Genomic DNA, 20,984 nt, shown 5'->3' on the forward strand with positions numbered 1-20,984 from the left:
AGGATTGTGGTTAGATCTTAGATGTGGAATGGTGAGGGCTGGGAGAAGGCTTACAAATAATGCACTGAGGCCCAGAGAGGGGAAGTGACCTGTCCAAGTCTTCTGAACAAGGTGGTGATAGAGACAGGACCTGAGCCCAGCAGAGGTAATTCCTAGTCAAGAAGGGCTTTTCCTCTCTTTTTGATGAATATGGGAAAATGCTGTAAATTATTTCTATTTGATGTAAATGCATAGAAATTTCATTTAATCTGGGCTTTCCTAGAATCTTAGAGAGAGAATTCCCAAGCTGATCTTAATCTTAAAACTACCAATATTTCAAGCCTCATTCAACTTTGATTACATTTGGAAGGAACTTGTTTAAAAGTGCTAATCTCCATCCAGACAGAATAAAGCCTAGGTAAAAGTTCAACCATACGAGGGATCCTTCTTCAGTCTGCCAACCCTCAGCAAAAGACTTAACTATTTTCAGAATTGGGATCTGCCTATTCTAATACATATTAAAGGCAATATGTGCAGGAGTTTCCCTCACGGGGAAGAATTCATGAAGGCCACAGAAGAGTAACTGGAGTGAGTGAACCCACACTATGGGATGACATCCATGCAGCTTACTGACCAGTTAACCCAGTTCTTAATAACCGGGCAGACTGTAAGTTATCAGACAGCAGGATGTATGGCATTAACATCTAATCCCAGCTCATTAGAGTATTGGTGAACTCTTAGCCAAGGGTGTCTACAGAATGGTTTTTCTTTGTCCTTTTTTGTTTATACTGTATTCTTGTGTAATATTCTGGCTTTCTGCCTCCACTCTTGGGTTCCCTGCAAGCACTTAGCTTATATGGGAAGACTTGCATGCCTTTGGGTAGAGGATTTACAGACTCTCAGCTACCTTCACCAGACTCTGTATTTGGAATTCTTATTTGTAATATTTCTATAGGTCTTTCTTTTAAAAAATTGTTTTTGAAGATTTCATTTATTTACTTGACAGAGAGAGAGATCAAAGTAGGCAGAGAGGCAGGCAGAGAGAGAGGCGGATGGAGGCCCCCTGCTGAGCAGAGAGAGTGGGGGTCAATCCTAGGACACTGAGATCATGACCTGAGCTGAAGGCCTAGGCTTAAGCCACTGAGTCACCCAGGCACCATGTTATAGCTCTTTCTTAATGGCAGTAGTGTGTACACACATGTATATATTGTGTCGTGTGTGTGTGTGTGTGTGTGTGTGTGTGTGTAGGCATGGGCAGAGGGTAGTTGATGAGTGTTTAATATTAATGAACATCTATTTTCTGCCATATTCTTTGAAGCAAGTCACGGAGAAGACACTGTCATTCAGGTGTCATAGGTAAAAGTAAGCAAAGCTCAGAGGAGCCAAAGATTTGGTTCTTAAGATTGATTGGCAGAGCTGGAGTTGGATCATGGGCCCCAAATCTGGGTTCTTCCTACCAAATAGCTGTCACATTGTCTTGCAGATGTTGGAGAGAGTTTGTCTCTGCAGTACCAGCTCTGTGTACTTTCTGCTCTGTCTCATAGTCCAGCCTGCTCTTACTTCAGTCATGGTTGGAGTTTATGTGAGATACTCTGTAAGGCAGAGTGATTCCTGCCCTGGACTGACCCCAGACTTTGTTAGCCTCGGCACTAGTGACACTTGGGGCTGGAGAGTTCCTTGTTGTGTGGGGCTGTCCTGTGCATCGGAGGATGTTTAGGACCATCCCTGACCTCTGCCAACCTGCTGCCAATAGCACCTGCTCCTTGAGCTGTGACCACCAAATGTGTCTCCAGACACTGCCAAATGTTTCTGGAAGGGGAAGGAGATATAAATTGTGCCCTGCAGAAGGGCATTGCTCTAAGCTCTAAGCCAGGAGAGGTCTCCCCCATGATGCAACCATGGGTTTCATGGTATTTTCTGTGCAGGCTTAGGGCCCTTCCCCCATCCCTCAATTCAGCACGTGAGGTTATTCCCATTTGCTCAGTGCAGGCCCACTCTGGGTGCTCCGCCATGAACCTCTGCTCCAACTTATCTCCCATGCCTCCCAGTGGCTCTCCCAGCCCCTTCCTTTTCCCATAAAAGGCAAAGGAAACACTGCAGTCAATGCCACAAGCAGGATTCAATAGTGATAAAGATGCTGTGGCTGGAGAGGCCAAGGAGAGTGGCTTCTGTAAGCGAAGCCATCCTGTCCACTCCCATGAGCCAGAGCTGTGCACACAGAAGCTTCTTCCCATGAGCAGTGTGCTGTGGGCATGAGTGATGCGCAGGATTTGACCACATGAGAGCTTCTGCCCTGGAAGTCCTTAGTGCCCACCATGTTAAAGTTGCTGAATGAAAGCTCATACGATTGGAATGAAAGGAACAGCTAGGAGGATCTTGCACACTGAGGCCAGAGCTGGGGACCAGCTGGTCCATATCCATAGATATGGATATTACATGTAGCTAGAGCAAGTCCCAGGCCTCAGTTTTCCTATGCGCATCACAAAAAGTCTGAACCATTGCCTCCCAGGGCATCCCAATTCTGTCATGGAGTGCCCAGCACTCTCCTCACCAGGCAGGGACCAGTCTTGGGTGAAGGTGACAGCTTCTTCCTTTGGGTGAGTGAGTGTATGTGTGTGTGTGTGTGTGTGTGTGTGTGTGTGAAGAGGTGATCTGAATGCTTGGTTTCCCATCAAAATATGGCCAGCAGGAAGTAGTGCCAAGACTGAGGATGGAGGAAAACAGAGAGCCCTGACATCTACAGCCCCAGGTGGACTGGAGTCAGCCTGTGAGAGCAGGAAAGGAAGGGAAGCCCTTACCTTTGTGGCTGCATCCTACAGGTGTGACACCTGGGTCTCATCACTAATTATCTCTGGAGCCATCAGGCATCTGAGAAAAGGAAGGGAACAGTGGGTGCCTCAGTTGGGTAAGCAGCTACCTTCAGTTCAGGTCATGATCTCGGGATCCTGGGATTGAGTCCCACATCAGGCTCCGTGTGTGTGTGGAGTCAGCTTGACTCCCTCTCCCTCTTCCCCTCCCCACCACTCATGATTTTTCTCTCTCTCTCTCTCAAATCAATAAATAAAATACTAAAAAAGAGAAGAAAAGGAAGGGCACACAATGCTGTCCAGAGCCTCATGCATTGTCACACAGCTTCTCTGGATAGCAGATTGCATAGAAGAACAGAAACTACAAAACTCATATAACTTAGCAATTTCTCCTCTGGGAACAATGAGAGTGGAGGACCAGTGTCTCTCAATAAAGACATTTACTACAGCCATAGTATGTATGAATACAGGAAACATAATAACTGTCTACCAATAAATACCTGACAGTGCACTTCATACAATGGAATTTTAGACATTAAAGTTATATTTATAATTTTTACACAGCTGCATCATTACCCTTCAGTAATAAATGAGAGAATACAAAATTGTACACACTGGTTGGATCTCTATTAGGTAAACAACATATTTTACTAAGAGTGACTGAAAGCGGGGTACCTGGTTGCTCAGTGGTTTCAGCTGCCTTCGGCACAGGTCACGATCTCAAGGTCCTGGGATCTAGCCCTGCATCGGGTTCTCTGCCCAGTGGGGAGTCTGCTTCCCCCTTTCTCTCTGCCTGCCTCTCTGCCTACTTGTGATCTCTGTCTGTCAAATAAATAAATAAAATCTTAAAAAAAAAAAAAGAGTGACTGAAAGAAGTTACAGCAAAATCAATAGGGATAAAAAAAATCAATAGGGATTCCTCTTTGTACCTCTTCAATATTACCAGATTTTCTTTTTTTCTCTTTTTTAACTTTTTAATTATTTTGAGAGAGAGAGAGAGAGAGAGAGAGAGCGGTTGTGGGAGCGGGTTGGGGAATGGAGGGGCAGGTGGATTTCAAGCAGACTCCTTACTGCGCTCAGAACCTGAAGCAGGCTCAGTCACATAACCGTGAGATCATGAGCTAAGCTAATATCAAGAGAAGGAAGCTTAACCACCAGAGTCACCCAGGTGCCATGATATTATCAAATTTTCATTGTTTAAAAAAGATTTTATTTATTTATTTGACACACAGAGAGAGATCACAAGTAGGCAGAGAGGCAGGCAGAGAGAGAAGGGGGGGAGCAGGCTCCCCGCTGAGCAGAGAGCCCAATGTAGGGCTTGATCCCAGGACCCTGAGATCATGACCTGAGCCGAAGGCAGAGGCTTAACCCACTGAGCCACCCAGGTCCCCCATTATCAAATTTTCTAATACAATGGGTAGAAATTTGTATTCAGGGAAAAACATTCTCAATATGATAACGTCACTCACTCACATTTTGCTTTCCAAAGCTTCAGTTCCCACCCTGCCATCACCTCTAACTATGGTTTAGAGCAGAAGATAGCATTTCTGATCTGTATTCACAAGGTCAAGAGTAGCCTTATGTTGCATCTCACTGTCTAGGTCACTTACCTCACTGTGGCTCATCATGTGGCCATTTTTCATCTTGCATTGTCACAGGAAGAAAGGGAGTCCAGTATAATAAGATACTGTGAAATAGAGACCACATTCATATAACTATATTATGGGATGTTGTTATAATTATTGTATGTTATTATTGGTCATTGTTAACCTCTCACTGTGTCAGATTTGTAAATTAAACTTTATCATAGGTACATGTATATAAGAGGAACGGGATACATAGAGTTCAGTACTATCTATGGCTTGAGGCATCCACTGGGGGTCCTGGGAGGCATCCCCATGAATAAGGGGTAGAAAGAAAGTGAGGAGAACAGAACTAGCCACAGACTGGGCATCACAGACAGGGATGGGTCCCAGCTTGCCTGTCTGCTCACCCTGTGACCCCATGAAAGGCTCAGTCTTCTGGGAAATCTCAGCAGGATGGGGTAGAAATCTGGCTGCCTTCTTGCCAGGACTCTAGGCTCCTCCCAGGGAGGATGCAATAGCAGTGTCAGGGCAGGGCTGGGTCAGTGGTGAGCTCTGTAGAGCAGGAGGGACTGCCTGGGCTTAGCCTCAGCTGTTCCTCCCTGCTCCAGCATCAGCTGCTCACAGCTGGCTGTAGCTGGAAGGTGCTTGGAGCAGAGGCAGGGGGAGGAGGAAAGTCCATTTTTGGAAAATGCTCTACAAAAGTCATGGCCGCCAGCCCTATCCCCACCACAGTCCAGCACTCCCCACCTGCATCCTGCTTGTAGCCATTTCTCTGTCTCCTGATCCCAGAGCCAATTCTCAGTTTCTCACTGTGCCCTGGCCCAGACCCTGGATCCCAGAGAAGGACCACAGACACTCCCCTGCTGGGCTTCTTTCACCTCTGAGATCCTGTGTCTTCTTTTTTCCCCATACAGCCCTGTGGAAACTCTAGCCTCTGGTGGGGTTTCTCTCACATCCTTCCTCCTAGATGTGCAGGCTAACTGGGTGTCACAGCTACAGACTCTTCATGGGGAGGATTTGTCATCCTGGTCTGAAGCCCAGAAATCCCACAGGTACATCTTCCCCAGCAGTGAAAGGAGTCCTCAAGAAGCAGCTGTGAACTCCTACAGGGACCCTGTTAGTCCCAGAAGCAATTTAAAGTTTGGAATGTCAAATGTGCACAGGGTACAGGCCCTATACATACCTGGGGCCTCCAGGGACCATCTTCCTGTCCTAATTAGTGATAACGACTGGGACACGGTCACCTGGAGATGGAGAAGAGTGTATAGCAGATGCTGGTTTCCTCCTGAGCTTTCCCTGGCTCTCAGAGAAGCCAGTGCTTCATTCAGAGTCAGAGTATGCTGTCCCCCTGCTGAGTCCTAGACATCCAGAATGGGGAGGCAGGACACATGTCTCACAACAGCAGCAGCAGAACTGGCTACACTGAGTGAGGTACTCCTATGTGTCAGGCACTGTGACAGACACTTCACAAACCTTCATTTTAACATTTCCTCCACTTCCTCACCAGCACATGTTATTTCTTGTCATTTTGATTCTCGGCATTGTCTCACTGATGTGAGGTGGTATCTCATTGTGGGTTTATTTGAATTTCCCCGATGATAGTGATATTTGAGCATTGTTTCATGTTTCTCTTAGCCTTCTGTAGGTCATCTTGGTAGAAATATCTATTTCAGATCCTCTCTACTTTTTTAAAAAATCAGATTATTTGTTTTCTTGGTTTTGAGTTGTATGCATTATTTATACATATTTTGGATTATATCCAATATATTGTTTGCAAGTATCTTCTCCCATTCATTAGGTTGCCTTTTCATTTAGCTGATGACTTCCTTCACTTTGCAAAAGCTTTTTAGTTTGATGAAGTCCAAAAGCTCTTTAGTTTTATTTTTGCCTTTGTTTTCCTTGTCTGAGGAGACATATCCTGAAAAATGTAGTTGATAAGCAAGAGATTGTTGCCTGTGTTTTATTTTAGGAGTTATATGGTCAGGCCCTACCTGTTGGTCTCTGCTCCACTTTTATTTCACATCTGTGTAAAACAAAAGAAAGTAGTCCAGTTTTTATTCTTTTACATGTAGTTCTCCAGTTTTTCAACACCATTTATTGAATCGACTATCCATTGTATATTCTTGCCTCCTTTGCTGTAAATTGATGAGATAAGCATGTGTTTATTTCTGGGCATTTCATCCTTTTTCTCTGATCTATGTGTCTATTTTTGTGTCAGCATCAACTCATTTTTTTTTTTTTTTAGATTTTATTTATTTATCAGAGAGAGAGAAGGGGAGAGAGCGAGCACAGGCAGACAGAATGGCAGGCAGAGGCAGAGGGAGAAGCAGGCTCCCTGCTGAGCAAGGAGCCCGATGTGGGACTCGATCCCAGGACGCTGGGATCATGACCTGAGCCGAAGGCAGCTGCTTAACCAACTGAGCCACCCAGGTGTCCCATCAACTCATTTTTATTAGTAGTAATCAACCACATTTCAAGCTGTAGGAAAACTTGAAATGTGGTATTGTGTCCCTAGTGTCTTATTCCAGGGAACAGACTTTAAAAGGTAAACAATTTACCAAAGACCCCATCTTTTGTGAATGGCAGAGCTGGATTTCAGTCTCAATACATCTGATTCTGTTTATCACCATTGATTTCATCCTACTCTTCGATTCATCATCATGATTATCATCCCATTAGGAGGTGTTCCTTGTACCCAAATCAAAATTTAAAAGATATAAATGAATATAGAGTAAAAACTAAGTGCCCATCTTGTCACATAATTATGTTCCCTCGAGTCAACCAATGTTAGCAATGTCCTTATGTTTTTTTTCCCCAGAGATATCTATGGATGTTGAGTGAGAAAAGAGATATTAGACAGTGACAAAATTTGCACAGCTGTGCTCTTTTTTAATATCTTGATTTTCTCACCAAACAATATATCTTGGGTATATATGTCTGGAAAACATGTGTAATTCTTCCTCTTTAAAAAAATATTTTATTTAAAAATGGCAGAGAAGTAGCAGGCTGAGGTGTCATCAGGTAGCAGGAAATCAGCTAGATAGCTTATCAAACCATTCTGAACACCTACAAATCCAACAGGAGTTCGAAGAGAAGAAGAGCAGCAATTCTAGAAACAGAAAATCAACCACTTTCTGAAAGGTAGGACCTGTGGAGAAGTGAATCCAAAGCGCTTGGAAGATAGACCACGGGGCAGGGCCGGCTCCCAGCAAGCAGTGGAGCAACAGAGCACAAAATCAGAACTTTTAAAAGTCAGCTCCACTGAGGGACATCACTACATCACTCCAGTGGCTAAGCTGTGATGAAGCCCACACAGGGACAGCATGGTCTCAGGTCCTGCGGGATCAGAGAAGGATCGGGGGTGTCTGAGTGTCACAGAGCTCGCAGGTATTAGAGCAGGGAAGTTGGCTGCAGAGATGGAGCCGAGGAGTGAGCTCTCAGCTTGGGGTTACCTTAAGTTGTGATCCATGGCACAGGCCACTGCTCTGTGAGTCAAGATCTAGGGAGACCACCCCGGAAGAGTGCAGGGATCTGTGGGGTTTGGAGACTCCAGATGGGGCTGTGTGCCAGAGAGAGAGATGCTTGCTCACAGGCTGGGTGAGCTCAGAGCGCAGCCAAAGGACAGGGAGACGGGAGTGATTGAATGCTTTTCTCCAAGGGTGCACTGAGGAGTGGTGCCTCAAGCTCTTGGCTCCTCTGGGCCAGGATTGGGAGGCTGCCATTTTCATTCCAGTCCTCCCGAACTCTATGGAAAGCATTCGGGGAACAAAAGCTCCCAAAAGGGAACAGGAGTGGATTACTTCGCCTGGCCCGTGATAAGGGTGGGGCAATTCTGCCTCGGGTAAAGACACTTGAGAATGACTACAACAGGTCCCTCCCCCAGAAGATCAGCAAAAAATCCAGCCAAGACCAAGTTCAAGGAGAACCACGTATCAAGGAGAACAGTGGAATTCCAGAGAAGGAGAAAGCAAAGAGTGGAATTCATGGCTTTCTACCCATGATTCTTTAGTCTTGCAAAGTTAATTTTTTTTTCTTGTGCTAAATTTTTTTTTAACTTTTACTCTTTTTTAAGAAAAGATTTTTATTTATTCATTTGATAGAGATCACAAGTAGGCAGAGAGACGACATGCAGAGAGAAAGAGGAAGGGAAGCAGGCCTCCTGCCGAGCAGAGAGCCAGATGTGGGGCTCGATCCCAGGACCCTGGGATCAGGACCTGAGCCAAAGGCAGAGGCTTTAACCCACTGAGCCACACAGGTGTTCCTATATTGAGTTTAAAGACAGGAAAGCTAACTTGTACTGTTTAAGGATGTATACTAGGCCATAAAATTAAAACAAAGAAAGAAACAAACAAACAAGGAAATGATTAAAACTTACCAGGATTGTGGTTATCTCTGGGAGGAGAGGGAGAGGATAGATTGGGAAGGAATACTCAGGGAGCTTCCAAGGTACTGGCAATGTTCTCCTTAAACTAGGAGATTATTGCTTTATTAGTCTTTCAATTAAATCTATGAGTTTAGGGGTGCCTGGGTGGCTCAGTGGGTTAAAGCCCCTGCCTTCGGCTCAGGTCATGATCCCAGGGTCCTGGGATCGAGCCCTATATCAGGATCTCTGCTCAGTGGGGAACCTGCTTCACTCTCTCTCTGCCTGCCTCTCTGCCTACTTGTGATCTCTGTCTGTCAAATAAATAAATAAAATCTTTAAAAAAATAAATCTATGAGTTTAATGTACTTTCATACACATTTGCATATCTGTGTTACTTTTCATATGTTAAATTCCTAAAGTATTAAATACTACAACACAATATCACTTCTCATCTTTCAGATTGGCAAAGACCAAAAAGAGTTACTGACAGACTAAAATACTATGTTAGCAGAATCTGGAAAACAGACATGTTCATATGCTAATGGCAGGAATGTGTAAATTCGTCAATACCTATCAAAATTGCAAATGTACAGGAACAGGTATATTTTTACTAAGTGCCAAATTATGAATTGACAAGGAAATCTGTTGTAGCATTGATTGTAATAGCATAAGATTGCAAAAGTTTGGAAGATCTGAATATTTATCACTATTAGACTGGTAATTAAATGATGGCACAAACTTAAATGAAACATATACAGCCATTCAAAAGAACAAGGTAGTATATTGTCTGGCTCAGCCATTTAAAAGAACAAGGCAGCATATGACTTGGGCTCAAATCATGAGCTCAGGGTCCTGGGAACAAGTCCTGATTGGGGCTCCCTGTTTAGGGGGAGTCTGCTTCTCTCTCTCCCTCTGCTTATCTCCCCACTTAAGGTCTGTCTGTCTGTCTGTCTGTCTCTCTCAAATGAATAAATAAAATATTTTTATTAACATATAATGTATTATTAGCCCCAGCGGTACAGATCTGTGAATCACCAGGTTTACACTTCACAGCATTCACCATAGCACATTCCTTCCCCAATGTCCATAACCCCACCATTCTCTCCCTACCCCCCTCCCCTTGGCAAACCTCTTTTGTTTTGTGAGATTAAATAATGGTTTGTTTCTCTCCTGATCCCATCTTGTTTCATATATTCTTTTCCTACCACTGAAACCCCCCACGGTACATCTCCACTTCCTCATATCAGGGAGATCATATGATAGTTGCAATAGTTGTCTTTCTCCAATTGACTTATTTCACTAAGCATAATACCCTCTAGTTCCATCCACATCATCGCAAATGGGAAGATTTCGTTTCTTTTGATGGCTGCATAAGATTCCATTTTATCTATCTATCTATCTATCTATCTCACCTCTTCTTTATCCATTCATCCATTGTTGGACATCTAGGTTCTTACCATAGTTTGGCTATTGTGGACACTGCTGCTATAAACATTCTCGTGCACGTGCCCCTTCGGATCACTGCATTTGTATCTTTAGGGTAAATATCCAGTAGTGCAATTGCTGGGTCATAGGGTAGCTCTATTTTCAACATTATGAGGAACCTCCATGCTGTTTTCCAGAGTGGTTGCACCAGCTTGCATTCCCACCAACAGTGTAGGAGCGTTCCCCTTTCTCTGCATCCTCACCAGCATCTGTCATTTCCTGACTTGTTCCTGTTAGCCATTCTGACTGGTGTGAGGTGGTATCTCATTGAGGTTTTGATTTGTATATCCCTGATGCCGAGTGATGTGGAGCACTTTTTTATGTGTCTGTTGGCCATCTGGATGTCTTCTTCATAGAATTGTATGCTCATGTCTTCTGCCCATTTCTTGATTGGATTATTTGTTCTTTGGGTGTTGAGTTTAATAAGTTCTTTATAGATTTTGGATACTAGCCCTTTATCTGATATGTCATTTGTGAATATCTTCTACCATTCTGTTAGTTGGCTTTTGGTTTTGTTGACTGTTTCCTTTGCTGTGCAAAAGCTTTTGATCTTGATGAAGTCCCAATAGTTCATTTTTGCCCTTGCTTCCCTTGCCTTTGGTGATGTTCCTAGGAAGAAGTTGCTGTGGCTGAGTTCAAAGAGGTTGTTGCCTGTGTTCTCCTCAAGGATTTTGATGGATTTCTTTCTCAGATTGAGGTATTTCATCCATTTTGAGTCTATTTTCATGTGTGGTGTAAGGAAATGGTCCGGTTTCATTCATCTGCATGTGGCTGTCCAATTTTCCCAACACCATTTGTTGAAGAGACTGTCTTTTTTCCATTGGACATTCTTTCCTGCTTTGTCAAAGATTAGTTGACCATAGAGTTAAGGGTCTGTTTCTGGGTTCTCTATTCTGTTCCATTGATCTATGCATCCGTTTTTGTGCCAGTAGCATCCTGTCTTGATGATGACAGCTTTGTAATAGAGCTAGACATCTAGAATTGTGATGCCACCAACTTTGGCTTTCTTTTTCAACATTCTTCTGGCTATTTGGGGTCTCTTCTTGTTCATACAAATTTTAGGATTATTTGTTCCAATTCTTTGAAAAAAAAAAAGGATGGCATTAAATGTGTAGATTGCTTTAGGTAGCATGGACATTTTCACAATATTTGTTCTTCCAATCCATGAGCATGGAACATTTTCCCATTTCTTTGTGTCTTCTTCAATATCCTTCATGAATACTTTATAGTTTTCTGAGTATAGATTCTTTGCCTCTTTGGTTGGTTTTATTCCTAGGTATCTTGTGGGTTTGGGTGCAATTGTAAATGGGATTGACTCCTTAATTTCTCTTTCTTCTGTCTTGTTGGTATAAAGAAATGCAACTGATTTCTGTGCACTGATTTTATATCCTGACACTTTACTGAATTCCTGTACAAGTTCTAGCAGTTTTGGAGTGGAGTCTTTTGGGTTTTCCACATATAGTTATCATATCATCTGCAAAGAGCGATAGATTGACTTCTTGTTTGCCAATTTGGATGCCTTTAATTTCTTTTTGTCATCTGATTGCTGGGGCTAGGACTTCTCATCGTATGACGAATAGCAGTGGTGATAATGGACATCCCTGCCGTGTTCCTGACTTTAGCCAAAAAGCTCTCAGTTTTTCTCCATTGAGAATGATATTTGCAGTGGGTTTTTCATAGATGGCTTTGATGATATTGAGGTATGTACCCTCTATCCCTACACTGTGAAGAGTTTTGATCAAGAAAGGATGCTGTACTTTGTCAAATGCTTTTTCAGCATCTATTGAGAGTATCATATGGTTTTTGTTCTTTCTTTTATTAATGTATTATATCACATTGATTGATTTGTGGATGCTGAACCAAACTTGCAGCCCTGGAAAAAATCCCACTTGGTCGTGGTGAGTAATTCTTTTAATGTACTGTTGGATCCTATTGGCTAGCGTTTTGGTGAGAATTTTCGCATCTGTCTCCATCAAGGATATTGGTTTGTAATTCTCCTTTTTGATGGGATCCTTGTCTGGTTTTCGGATCAAGGTAATGCTGGCCTCATAAAATGAGTTCGGAAGTTTTCCTTCCATTTCTATTTTTTGGAACAGTTTCAGGAGAATAGGAATTAATTCTCCTTTAAATGTTTGGTAGAATTCCCCTGGGAAGCCATCTGGCCCTGGGCTCTTGTTTGTTGGGAGATTTTTTTTTCTTTTTCTTTTTAAAATTTATTTTATTTTATTTTTTTATTTTCAGCATAACAGTATTGATTGTTTTTGCACCACACCCAGTGCTCCATGCAATCTGTGCCCTCTCTAATACCCACCACCTGGTTCCCCCAACCTCCCACACCTCACCCTTTCAAACCACTCAGATTGTTTTTCAGAGTCCATAGTCTCTCATGGTTTACCTCCCCTTCCAATTTCCGCCAACTCCCAAGATTTTTGAGGACTGCTTCAATCTTCTTACTGGTTATGGGTCTGTTCATGTTTTCTATTTATTCCTGGTTCAGTTGTGGTAGTTTATATGTCTCCAGGAATGCATCAATTTCTTCCAGATTGTCAAATTTGCTGGTGTATTTTTGCTCATAAAATGTTCTTATAATTGTTCATATTTCTTTGGTGTTGGTTGTGATCTCTCTCTTTCATTCATGATTTACTTATTTGGGTCCTTTCTCTCTCTCTCTCTCTCTCTTTTTTTTTTTTTTTTTGATAAGTCTGGCCTGGGGTTTATCAATTCTTATTAATTCTTTCCAAGAACCAGCTCCTAGTTTCATTGATTAGTTCTACTGTTCTTTTGGTTTCTAGTTCATTGATTTCTGGTTTAATCTTTATTATTTTTCTCCTGCTGGGTTTAGGCTTTCTTTGCTTTTCTTTCTCCAGCTCCTTTATGTGTGGGGTTAGGTTGTGTATTTGAGACCTTTCTTGTTTCTTGAGAAAGGCTTGTATCACTATATACTTTCCTCTCAAGACTGCCTTTGCTGTGTCCCACAGATTTGAACCGTTGTTTTCATTATCACTTGTTTCTATGAATTTCTTCAATTCTTCTTTAATTTTCTGGTTGACCCATTCATTCTTTAGAAGGATGCTCTTTAGCCTCCATGTATTTGAGTTCTTTCCAACTTACCTCTTGTGATTGAGTTCTAGTTTCAAAGCATTGTGATCTGAAAATATGTAGGGAATGATCCCAATCTTTTGATATTGTTTGAGACCCGATTTGTGACCCAGGGTGTTGATCTATTCTGGAGAATGTTCCATGTGCACTAGAGAAGAATGTGTATTCTTCTGTTCTGTTGCTTTGGGATGGAATGTTCTGAATATATCTGTGATGTCCATCTGGTCCAGTGTGTCATTTAAAGCCTTTATTTTCTTGTTGATCTTTTGTATAGATGATCTGTTCTTTTCAGTGAGGGCAGTGTTAAAGTCCTCTACTATTATTGTATTACTGTTGATGTGTTTCTTTGATTTTGTTATTAATTGGTTTATATAGTTGGCTGCTCCCATGTTAGGGGCAAAAATATTTAAAATTGTTAGATCTTCTTGTTGGACAGACCCTTTAAGTATAGTATATTGTCCTTCCTCATCTCTTATTATAGTCTTTGTCTTAAAATATAATTCATGTGATATAAGGATCGCCACCCCAGCTTTCTTTTGATGTCCATTTTAAATTGTTTTCCACCCCCTCACTTTAAATCTGGAGGTGTCTGTGTTAAAATGAGTTTCTTGTAGACAGCATATCGATGGGTCTTGTGTTTTTTTTTTAATCCATTCTGATACCCCATGTCTTTTGATTGGGGCATTTAGCCCATTTACATTCAAGGTAACTATTGAAAGATATTAATTTAGTGCCATTGTACTACTTGTAAGGTGACTGTTACTGTATATTGTTTCTGTTACTTTCTGGTCTATTTCTTTTATGCTCTCTCTTTGCTTAGAGAACCCTTTTCATTATTTCCTGTAGGGCTGGTTTAGTGTTTGCAAATTCTTAGAAGCTTTTTATCTCTCCTTATATTTTCAATGACAGCCTAGCTGCGTATAGTATTCTTGGCTGCATGTTTTTCTCATTTAGTGCTCTGAGTATATTATGCCAGTCCTTTCTGGCCTGCCAGGTGTCTGTGAATAAGTCTGTTTCCAATCTAATATTTCTACTGTTGTATGTTACAGGCCTCTTGTCCTGAGCTGCTTTCGGGATTTTCTCATTGTCTCTAAGACTTGTAAGTTTTACTATTAGATGATGGGGTGTGGACCTATTTTTATTGATTTTGAGGGATGTTCTCTGTGCCTCCTGGATTTTGATGCTTGTTCCCTTTGCCATAATAGGGAAATTCCCTACTATAATTTGCCCCAATATACCTTCTACCTCCTCTCTTTCTTCTTCTTCTGGGATCCCAATTATTCTAGTATTATTTTTCTTATAGTATCACTTATCTATCAAATTCTCCCTTCGTGGTCCCCTAGTTTTTTGTCTCTCTTTTGTTCAGCTTCATTATTCTCCATCAATTAGTCTTCTGTATCACCAATTCTCTCTTCTGCGTCATTTATCCTAGTGGTAAGAAACTCCATTTTTTATTGCACCCCCATGAATATTTTTTTTTAAATTTCAACTTTAGTTGAAATTTTAAATTTCAATTTTAGTTCTTTTATTTCTCCAGAAAGGGATTTTATTTCTCCAGAAAGGGATTCTCTAGTGTCTTCCATGCTTTTTTTCAAGCACAGCAGGCACCTTGATAATCATCATTCTGAACTCTAGTTCTCACATATTACTAATGTCCATATTGATTAGGTCCCTATGCTTTTGATACTGCCTCTTGTTCCTTTTTTTGTGTGATGATTTTTCTGCCTTGTCATTTTATACAGATATGAATAGATTAATGAGAGAACAAAATACTAAAAGGTTGGCAAAGACCCCAGAAAAATATATGCTAACCAAATCAGAAGAGACCTGAAACCTGGGGGAGAAGAAAGGGGGAAAAATAAAAAATAAAAAAATATATATATTTTTGAATGAATTGAATTGAACAGAGCCACCCACTTGCTTTTCTGTGTATTCTGTTCTCTTAGAAGAAACTACATCCCAAAATTTTAAAGAAAGAAAAAATACACACACACACACACACACACACACACAAATAGGGGTAAACACAATGAAGGGATGGAATATGATAGTAAAGATGAAAATTTAAAAAGATTCTAAAAAAGGAATTGATAAGTTGGTTGGAAAAAGAAATAAAAGAGGAGAGAGTATGATCAGTCTGGATATTCGAACAAAGCAATGCACTAGATTTAGGGTATATTTTGATCTCTAGAAGAAATTGTATCTCAAAATTTTAAAGAAAACCCTATTTGTATACTAAAAATAAGGTTAAATACAATGAAGGGATAAAATATGACTATAATAATGAAAATTTTAAAAGATTTTTTATTTTTATTATTTTTTAAAGATTTTATTTATTTATTTGACAGAGAGAGGGAGAGAGATCACAAGTAGACAGAGAGGCAGGCAGAAAGAGAGAGGAGGAAGCAGGCTCTCTGCAGAGCAGGGAGCCTGATGTGGGCCTTGATCCCACGACCCTGAGATCATGACCCAAGCCAAAGGCAGAGACTTAACCCACTGAGCCACACAGGCACCCCTAAAAAGATTTTTTTAAAAAAATATTGATAAGATAAAATAGTTAAATGTTAAAAGAGGAAAGAGGAAAAGTTAAAAAAGATAGAGTAAGAAAAAAATAAAATTAAAAAAATTTAACTTTGGAAGACTAAAGGATCATGGGGTAAAAGCCTTGAATTCTATGTGTTGTTTTCCCTTAGCTTTGGAGTTCTGCAGTTTTCACTGATTGGTGAACTTGGTCTTGGCTGGATATTCTTGCTGATCTTCTGGGGGAGGGGCCGGTTGCAGTGATTCTCAAATGTCTTTGCCCAAGGCAAAGGTCCTTGCCAGGGACCAGGCTAAGTAATCTGCTCAGGTTTGCTCTCAGGAGCTTTTGTTTCCTGAATGCTTCTGTAGAGCTTTAGAGGACAGAAGTGAAAATGGCAGCCTCCAAATCTCCAGCCCCGCAGGAGCCGAGAGCTTGGGGCCCCACTCCTCTATGCGCCCTCAGATAACAGCAGCCAATCATTCCCGTCTCCTTGGTCTCCAGCCACAGTCCAAGTTCACCTGGTTTGTGACTGAGTGTTTCTATCTCTGCTGCATGGCCCCATTTGGAGTCTCCAAACCCAGAAGATTCCTGCTGCACACTCCCCTGCTGCTCTTCTTCAGGATGAAGGAAGAGGTGTCTCCAGATCTACCGCTTGTGGGGTCCCTGCTTGAAGAGTAGTGGTCTGACTGTGCTTTGGATCACAGGAATAGGCTTTCAGCCTATTTCAGCTCCGTTTCTGCAGCTGGCCTCCCCACATCAATACTTGGCAGCTCTGCCACACTCAGATACCCCTGATCTTTTTGTGACCCATGGGACCTGAGAGCACACTGTCCCCATGAGGACTCCACCCCTGCTTAGCCTCTGGAGCGACGTCCCTCAGTGATGCAGACTTCTACAAGTTCTGATTTTGTGCTCCACTGCTCTACCGCTTGCCAACAGCTGGCCTCTCCCCCTGCGGCCTATCTTCATGTTGTTTTGGATTCTCTTCTCCACACATCCTGCCTTCCAGAAAGTGGTCAATTTTCTGTTCTTAGAATTGCTGCTCTTCTTCTCTTCTATCTCCTGTTGAGTTTGTAGGTGTTTGGAATGGTTTGATAACTATCTAGCTAAATTCTGGGGACCTAATGATATTTCAGTCTCCTACTCCTCTGCCATCTTACTTCCTTGAAATTAAGATTTCTTTTTTGATGGCTGAGTAATATTCCATTGTGTGTATGTGCTGTGTGTGTTGTACACACATACACACACACACATATATTCTTTTTTCCCTTTTTTTTGTTTTATTTTATTAACATCTAATGTATTATTTGCTTCAGGGGTACAGGTCTGTGAAGTTCAGTTTTACACAATTCACAGCACTCACCATAGAACATACCCTTCCCAATTTCGATAATCCAGTCAACCCACCCCTCTCGCCCCCTCCCCTCCAGCAGCCCTCAGTTTTTTTCCTGAGATTAAGAGTCCCTTATGGTTTGTCTCCCTCACTGGGCCCATCTTGTTTCATTTTTTTCCCTCCCTTCCTCCCAAAGATCCCCAGCCCTGCCTTTCAAATTTCTCATATTGGAGAGATCATGCAATAATTGTCTTTCTCTGATTGACTTATTTCACTTAGCATAATACCCTTCAGTTACATCACAGTATTACAATGGTAAGATTTTGTATTTTTTTTAATGGCAACATAGTATTCTGTTGTATATATATACCATATCATCTTTATCTATTAATCTGTTGATGGATATCTAGGTTCTTTCCATAGTTTGGCTATTATGGGCATTGCTACTATAAACATTTGGGTGCACATGCCCCTTTGGATTACCACATTTGTATCTTTAGGGTAAATACCCAGTAGTGTGATTGCTGGGTTGTAGGGTAGCTCTATTTTCAACTTTTGGAGGAACATCCATACTGTTTTCCAGAGTGGCTGCACCACCTTGCATTCCCACCAACAGTGTAGGAGGGTTCCCCTTCCTCTGCATCCTTGCAAACATCTATCATTTCCTGACTTGTTCATGTTAGCCATTCTGACTGGTGTGAGGTGGCACCTCACTGTGGTTTTGATCGGTATTTCCCTGATGCTGAGTGATGTTGAGCAGTTTTTCTGGTGTCTGTTGGTCATTTGATTGTCTTCAAAGTACAAAGTAAAAGTTAGGAACAGGACTGACATAAGGATGTGAAATTTTATTAACCAAATAGGCATTTTTAGGCAATTCATTCTTTTTTTTTTAAAAGATTTTATTTATTTATTTGTCATAGAGATAGCGAGCAAGAGCAAGCACAGGCAGACAGAGAGGCAGGCAGAGTCAGAGGGAGAAGCAGGCTCCCTGCGGAGCAAGGAGCCCGATGCGGGACTCGATCCCAGGATGCTGGGATCATGACCTGAGCCGAAGGCAGCTGCTTAACCAACTGAGCCACCCAGGCGTCCCTCATTCTTTTTTTTTTTTAAAATATTTTATTTATTTATTTGATACAGAGAGAGAGAGAGAGAGAGAACAGCAGGGGGAGCAGGGAGAAGCAGGCTCACCTGAGCAGGGAGCCCAACACATGCTCTATCCCAGGACTCTGGGATCATGACCTGAGCTGAATGCAGCTGCTTAACTGATGGAACCATCCAGGAACTCCCTTAAGCAATGCATTCTTAATAAATATATGAAAATGTAACTATCACTCGAAGCAAAACCTTCCAACTTCCAAGATCTAGTTTCAAAATTAGACTCACTTTTTAAATTCTCTTTAGAAAAAAGTCTGCCATATTCAAAGAACTTCATAGAACTTGCCATAAAAATTTGCTTCTATTCATTGCTAACACCCCTGAATCTCTCAGTTACCTTGTTTGTCTATTGCTCTATGTAGGGACGATGTCTTACTCTGATCCACATGGCACGCAGCACTGGGCAGCATTCATGATGCAACCAGTACTGGTATCTAATAGTTCCATTGTGCTTACCATTTACAAAGCACTTGTTTATAATAAGTAATTCATGTGAAATCAAGTGGTTAGATGTTAAAATATGATGAAATAGACTGAAAAAGTTTAGGCAACCAACCGAAACTCATATGTAAGAAAAAGTTTCCCTGTTTTTATCCTGCTGAGCTATGGAGACTCAGGAAATGCTACCGAGTTCACATCTCTTGGACATTCAATGTGTACTGTAGCATATTAAAGACTTTTTGAAGTCCTGAAATAAAGAAATGTGTCAAATATTAGCCCCCAAAGTCTTCAAATATATTTAGCCTCTATCTATCTGTCTATATCTCTCTCTATCATCTTTCTTTTTTCCAGAATGTTATTATCCAACCAAATACTAGCATTTCTAGTGGGGATATCTCTAAGTGATGAGCATCAAATTCAAACTCTATACTCCTTCTTGCCGTTAACTTCCTAGCAGTGTTTCATAATGTGAAGTGCATTGAGAAAAAATGGCCTCATTTTCTCATAGCTAAAAAGAAATTGAGTGTTCCAGATTAGCTTGTTCCCACCCAAACGCCCTCTAGGTGGAGAACTTGTCCCTGTCTCTTCTTATACTTCGGCCAAACTGACTGTCTTCTAAAAACAGTCCAAAATGAAAATTCACATTTCCTCCTTGTTCCTGTGACTCTGCTGGGGAATCTTAGAGGGATGGCAACAGTGCTGGGAGTGCCCTCTCTCCTCTGTGCACAGACTGTGTAGCTCAGATACAGTGTAGGCCATTCACCAAGCTCAGTCTAATGGCTGGCTCCTCTCTCCTTGGTTTTATCATGTGTTCAGAATGTCTTGTGTATTCAATTAGAGATCTGTTGTGTCGCATCTGTCAAAACTCTCAGCTGTATGGCTAAAACTCAGAAGATATACTCTGAAAAGTTAAACATTCTCTGAAAATGGACAGAAGGGCAAGAGAGGACTCTGGATCACATGATTTGTCTTTCAGATGGCAGCTCTAATGATCCGAAGTCCTTTATTCCATAGGGTGGGAACACAGCCCTCCATTACTGGGCAAAACATTTCTGAGGCACCAGGTTCCTCACAGCAGCCTTCACGTCCTTGTTCCTGAGGCTGTAGATGATGGGGTTGAGCATGGGGGTCACCACCCCATAGAAAAGGGGGATGAGCTTGTCTGAAAGGTCCTCCTTGTCATTCCCTAGGGGATCCTTAGACTTGGGCTTCCCATACATGAAAAATAAGGTCCCATAGAAGATGACCACCACAGTGAAGTGGGCAGAGCAGGTGGAGAAGGCCTTTCTCCTCCCCTCAGCTGAGGGGATCCTCAGGATGGTAACAATGATGAACGCATAAGAGATGGAGATGAACAGAACTGGGACTCCCAGTAACACAACATTGGTCACCCCCATGCTGATTACATTGATGGAGATGTCAGCACAGGCCAACTTTAGGACAGCTAGTAGCTCACAGGCAAGGTGGTTAATGACGTTGTTCCCACAGAAAGGCAGTTGAATTATCAAAGACGTGTGTACCACAGAAGCTGTACCACCAATAGCCCAGGAGCTGACAGCCATGGGGACATAGGTAGCCTTGCTCATGACCACGGGATACCTAAGGGGGTTACAGATGGCCACATAGCGATCAAATGCCATCATGCCCAGAAGCACACATTCTGTGGCTCCCATGGCAAAGGAGAGAAACATCTGCATGGCACAGGCTGAGAAGGAGATGGTTTTCCTGGGAGTCAGGAAGCCGTCCAAGGCTAGAGGGATGGAAGAGGTTGTGTAGCAGATGTCCAGGAAGGAGAGGTTCCCCAGGAAGAAGTACATGGGTGTGTGCAGGTGTGAGTCAAAGATGGTCACTAGGATGAGGGCCCCATTGCCCAGCAGGATCATCAGGTACATTAGGAGGATGAGCACAAAGAACATTTTCTCCAGCTTTGGGTAGGCTGAGAGGCCCATGATAATGAAACCCGTCACAGGGGAAGACCAATTGGCTTTTTCCATGTGCTATCCCTTCTGTCATCAGCCAAGGACAAAAGTAGCACAGGAAGCTTTCTTGAGAAAAGTCTCAGGCGTCTTGTACACCATCACTCTGTGCTACAGAATAGGAGAACATATGTGCATAAGAGATAAATGAGTGAAAGAGACAGTAGGTAGGAGTGGGGTTAGATCTTAGATGGGGGACGGTCAGGGCTGGAATAGGGCTTACAAATACTGCACTGAGG

At 42.1% G+C, this 20,984-nt stretch overlaps 1 protein-coding gene across 1 annotated transcript; it reads right to left on the reverse strand.

Moving 5' to 3' along the window:
• Positions 1–19,790: 19,790 nt before the first annotated feature.
• On the reverse strand, positions 19,791–20,763 carry LOC101691845 (olfactory receptor 13C7-like). Its single transcript, XM_004747879.3, has one exon. It carries the CDS (start codon positions 20,761–20,763, stop codon positions 19,804–19,806), a length of 960 nt encoding a protein of 319 aa, XP_004747936.2. The 3' UTR covers positions 19,791–19,803.
• Positions 20,764–20,984: the final 221 nt, after the last annotated feature.

Source organism: Mustela putorius, unplaced genomic scaffold, assembly GCF_011764305.1.
Source record: "Mustela putorius furo isolate JIRA1106 unplaced genomic scaffold, ASM1176430v1.1 tig00000580_pilon_pilon_pilon, whole genome shotgun sequence".
Taxonomy (NCBI): domain Eukaryota; kingdom Metazoa; phylum Chordata; class Mammalia; order Carnivora; family Mustelidae; genus Mustela; species Mustela putorius.

What these genes read in the sequence shown, in the direction of transcription:
- LOC101691845 (XM_004747879.3), bottom strand. Translation starts at nt 20,763, where the DNA reads ATGGAAAAAGCCAATTGGTCTTCCCCTGTGACGGGTTTCATTATCATG.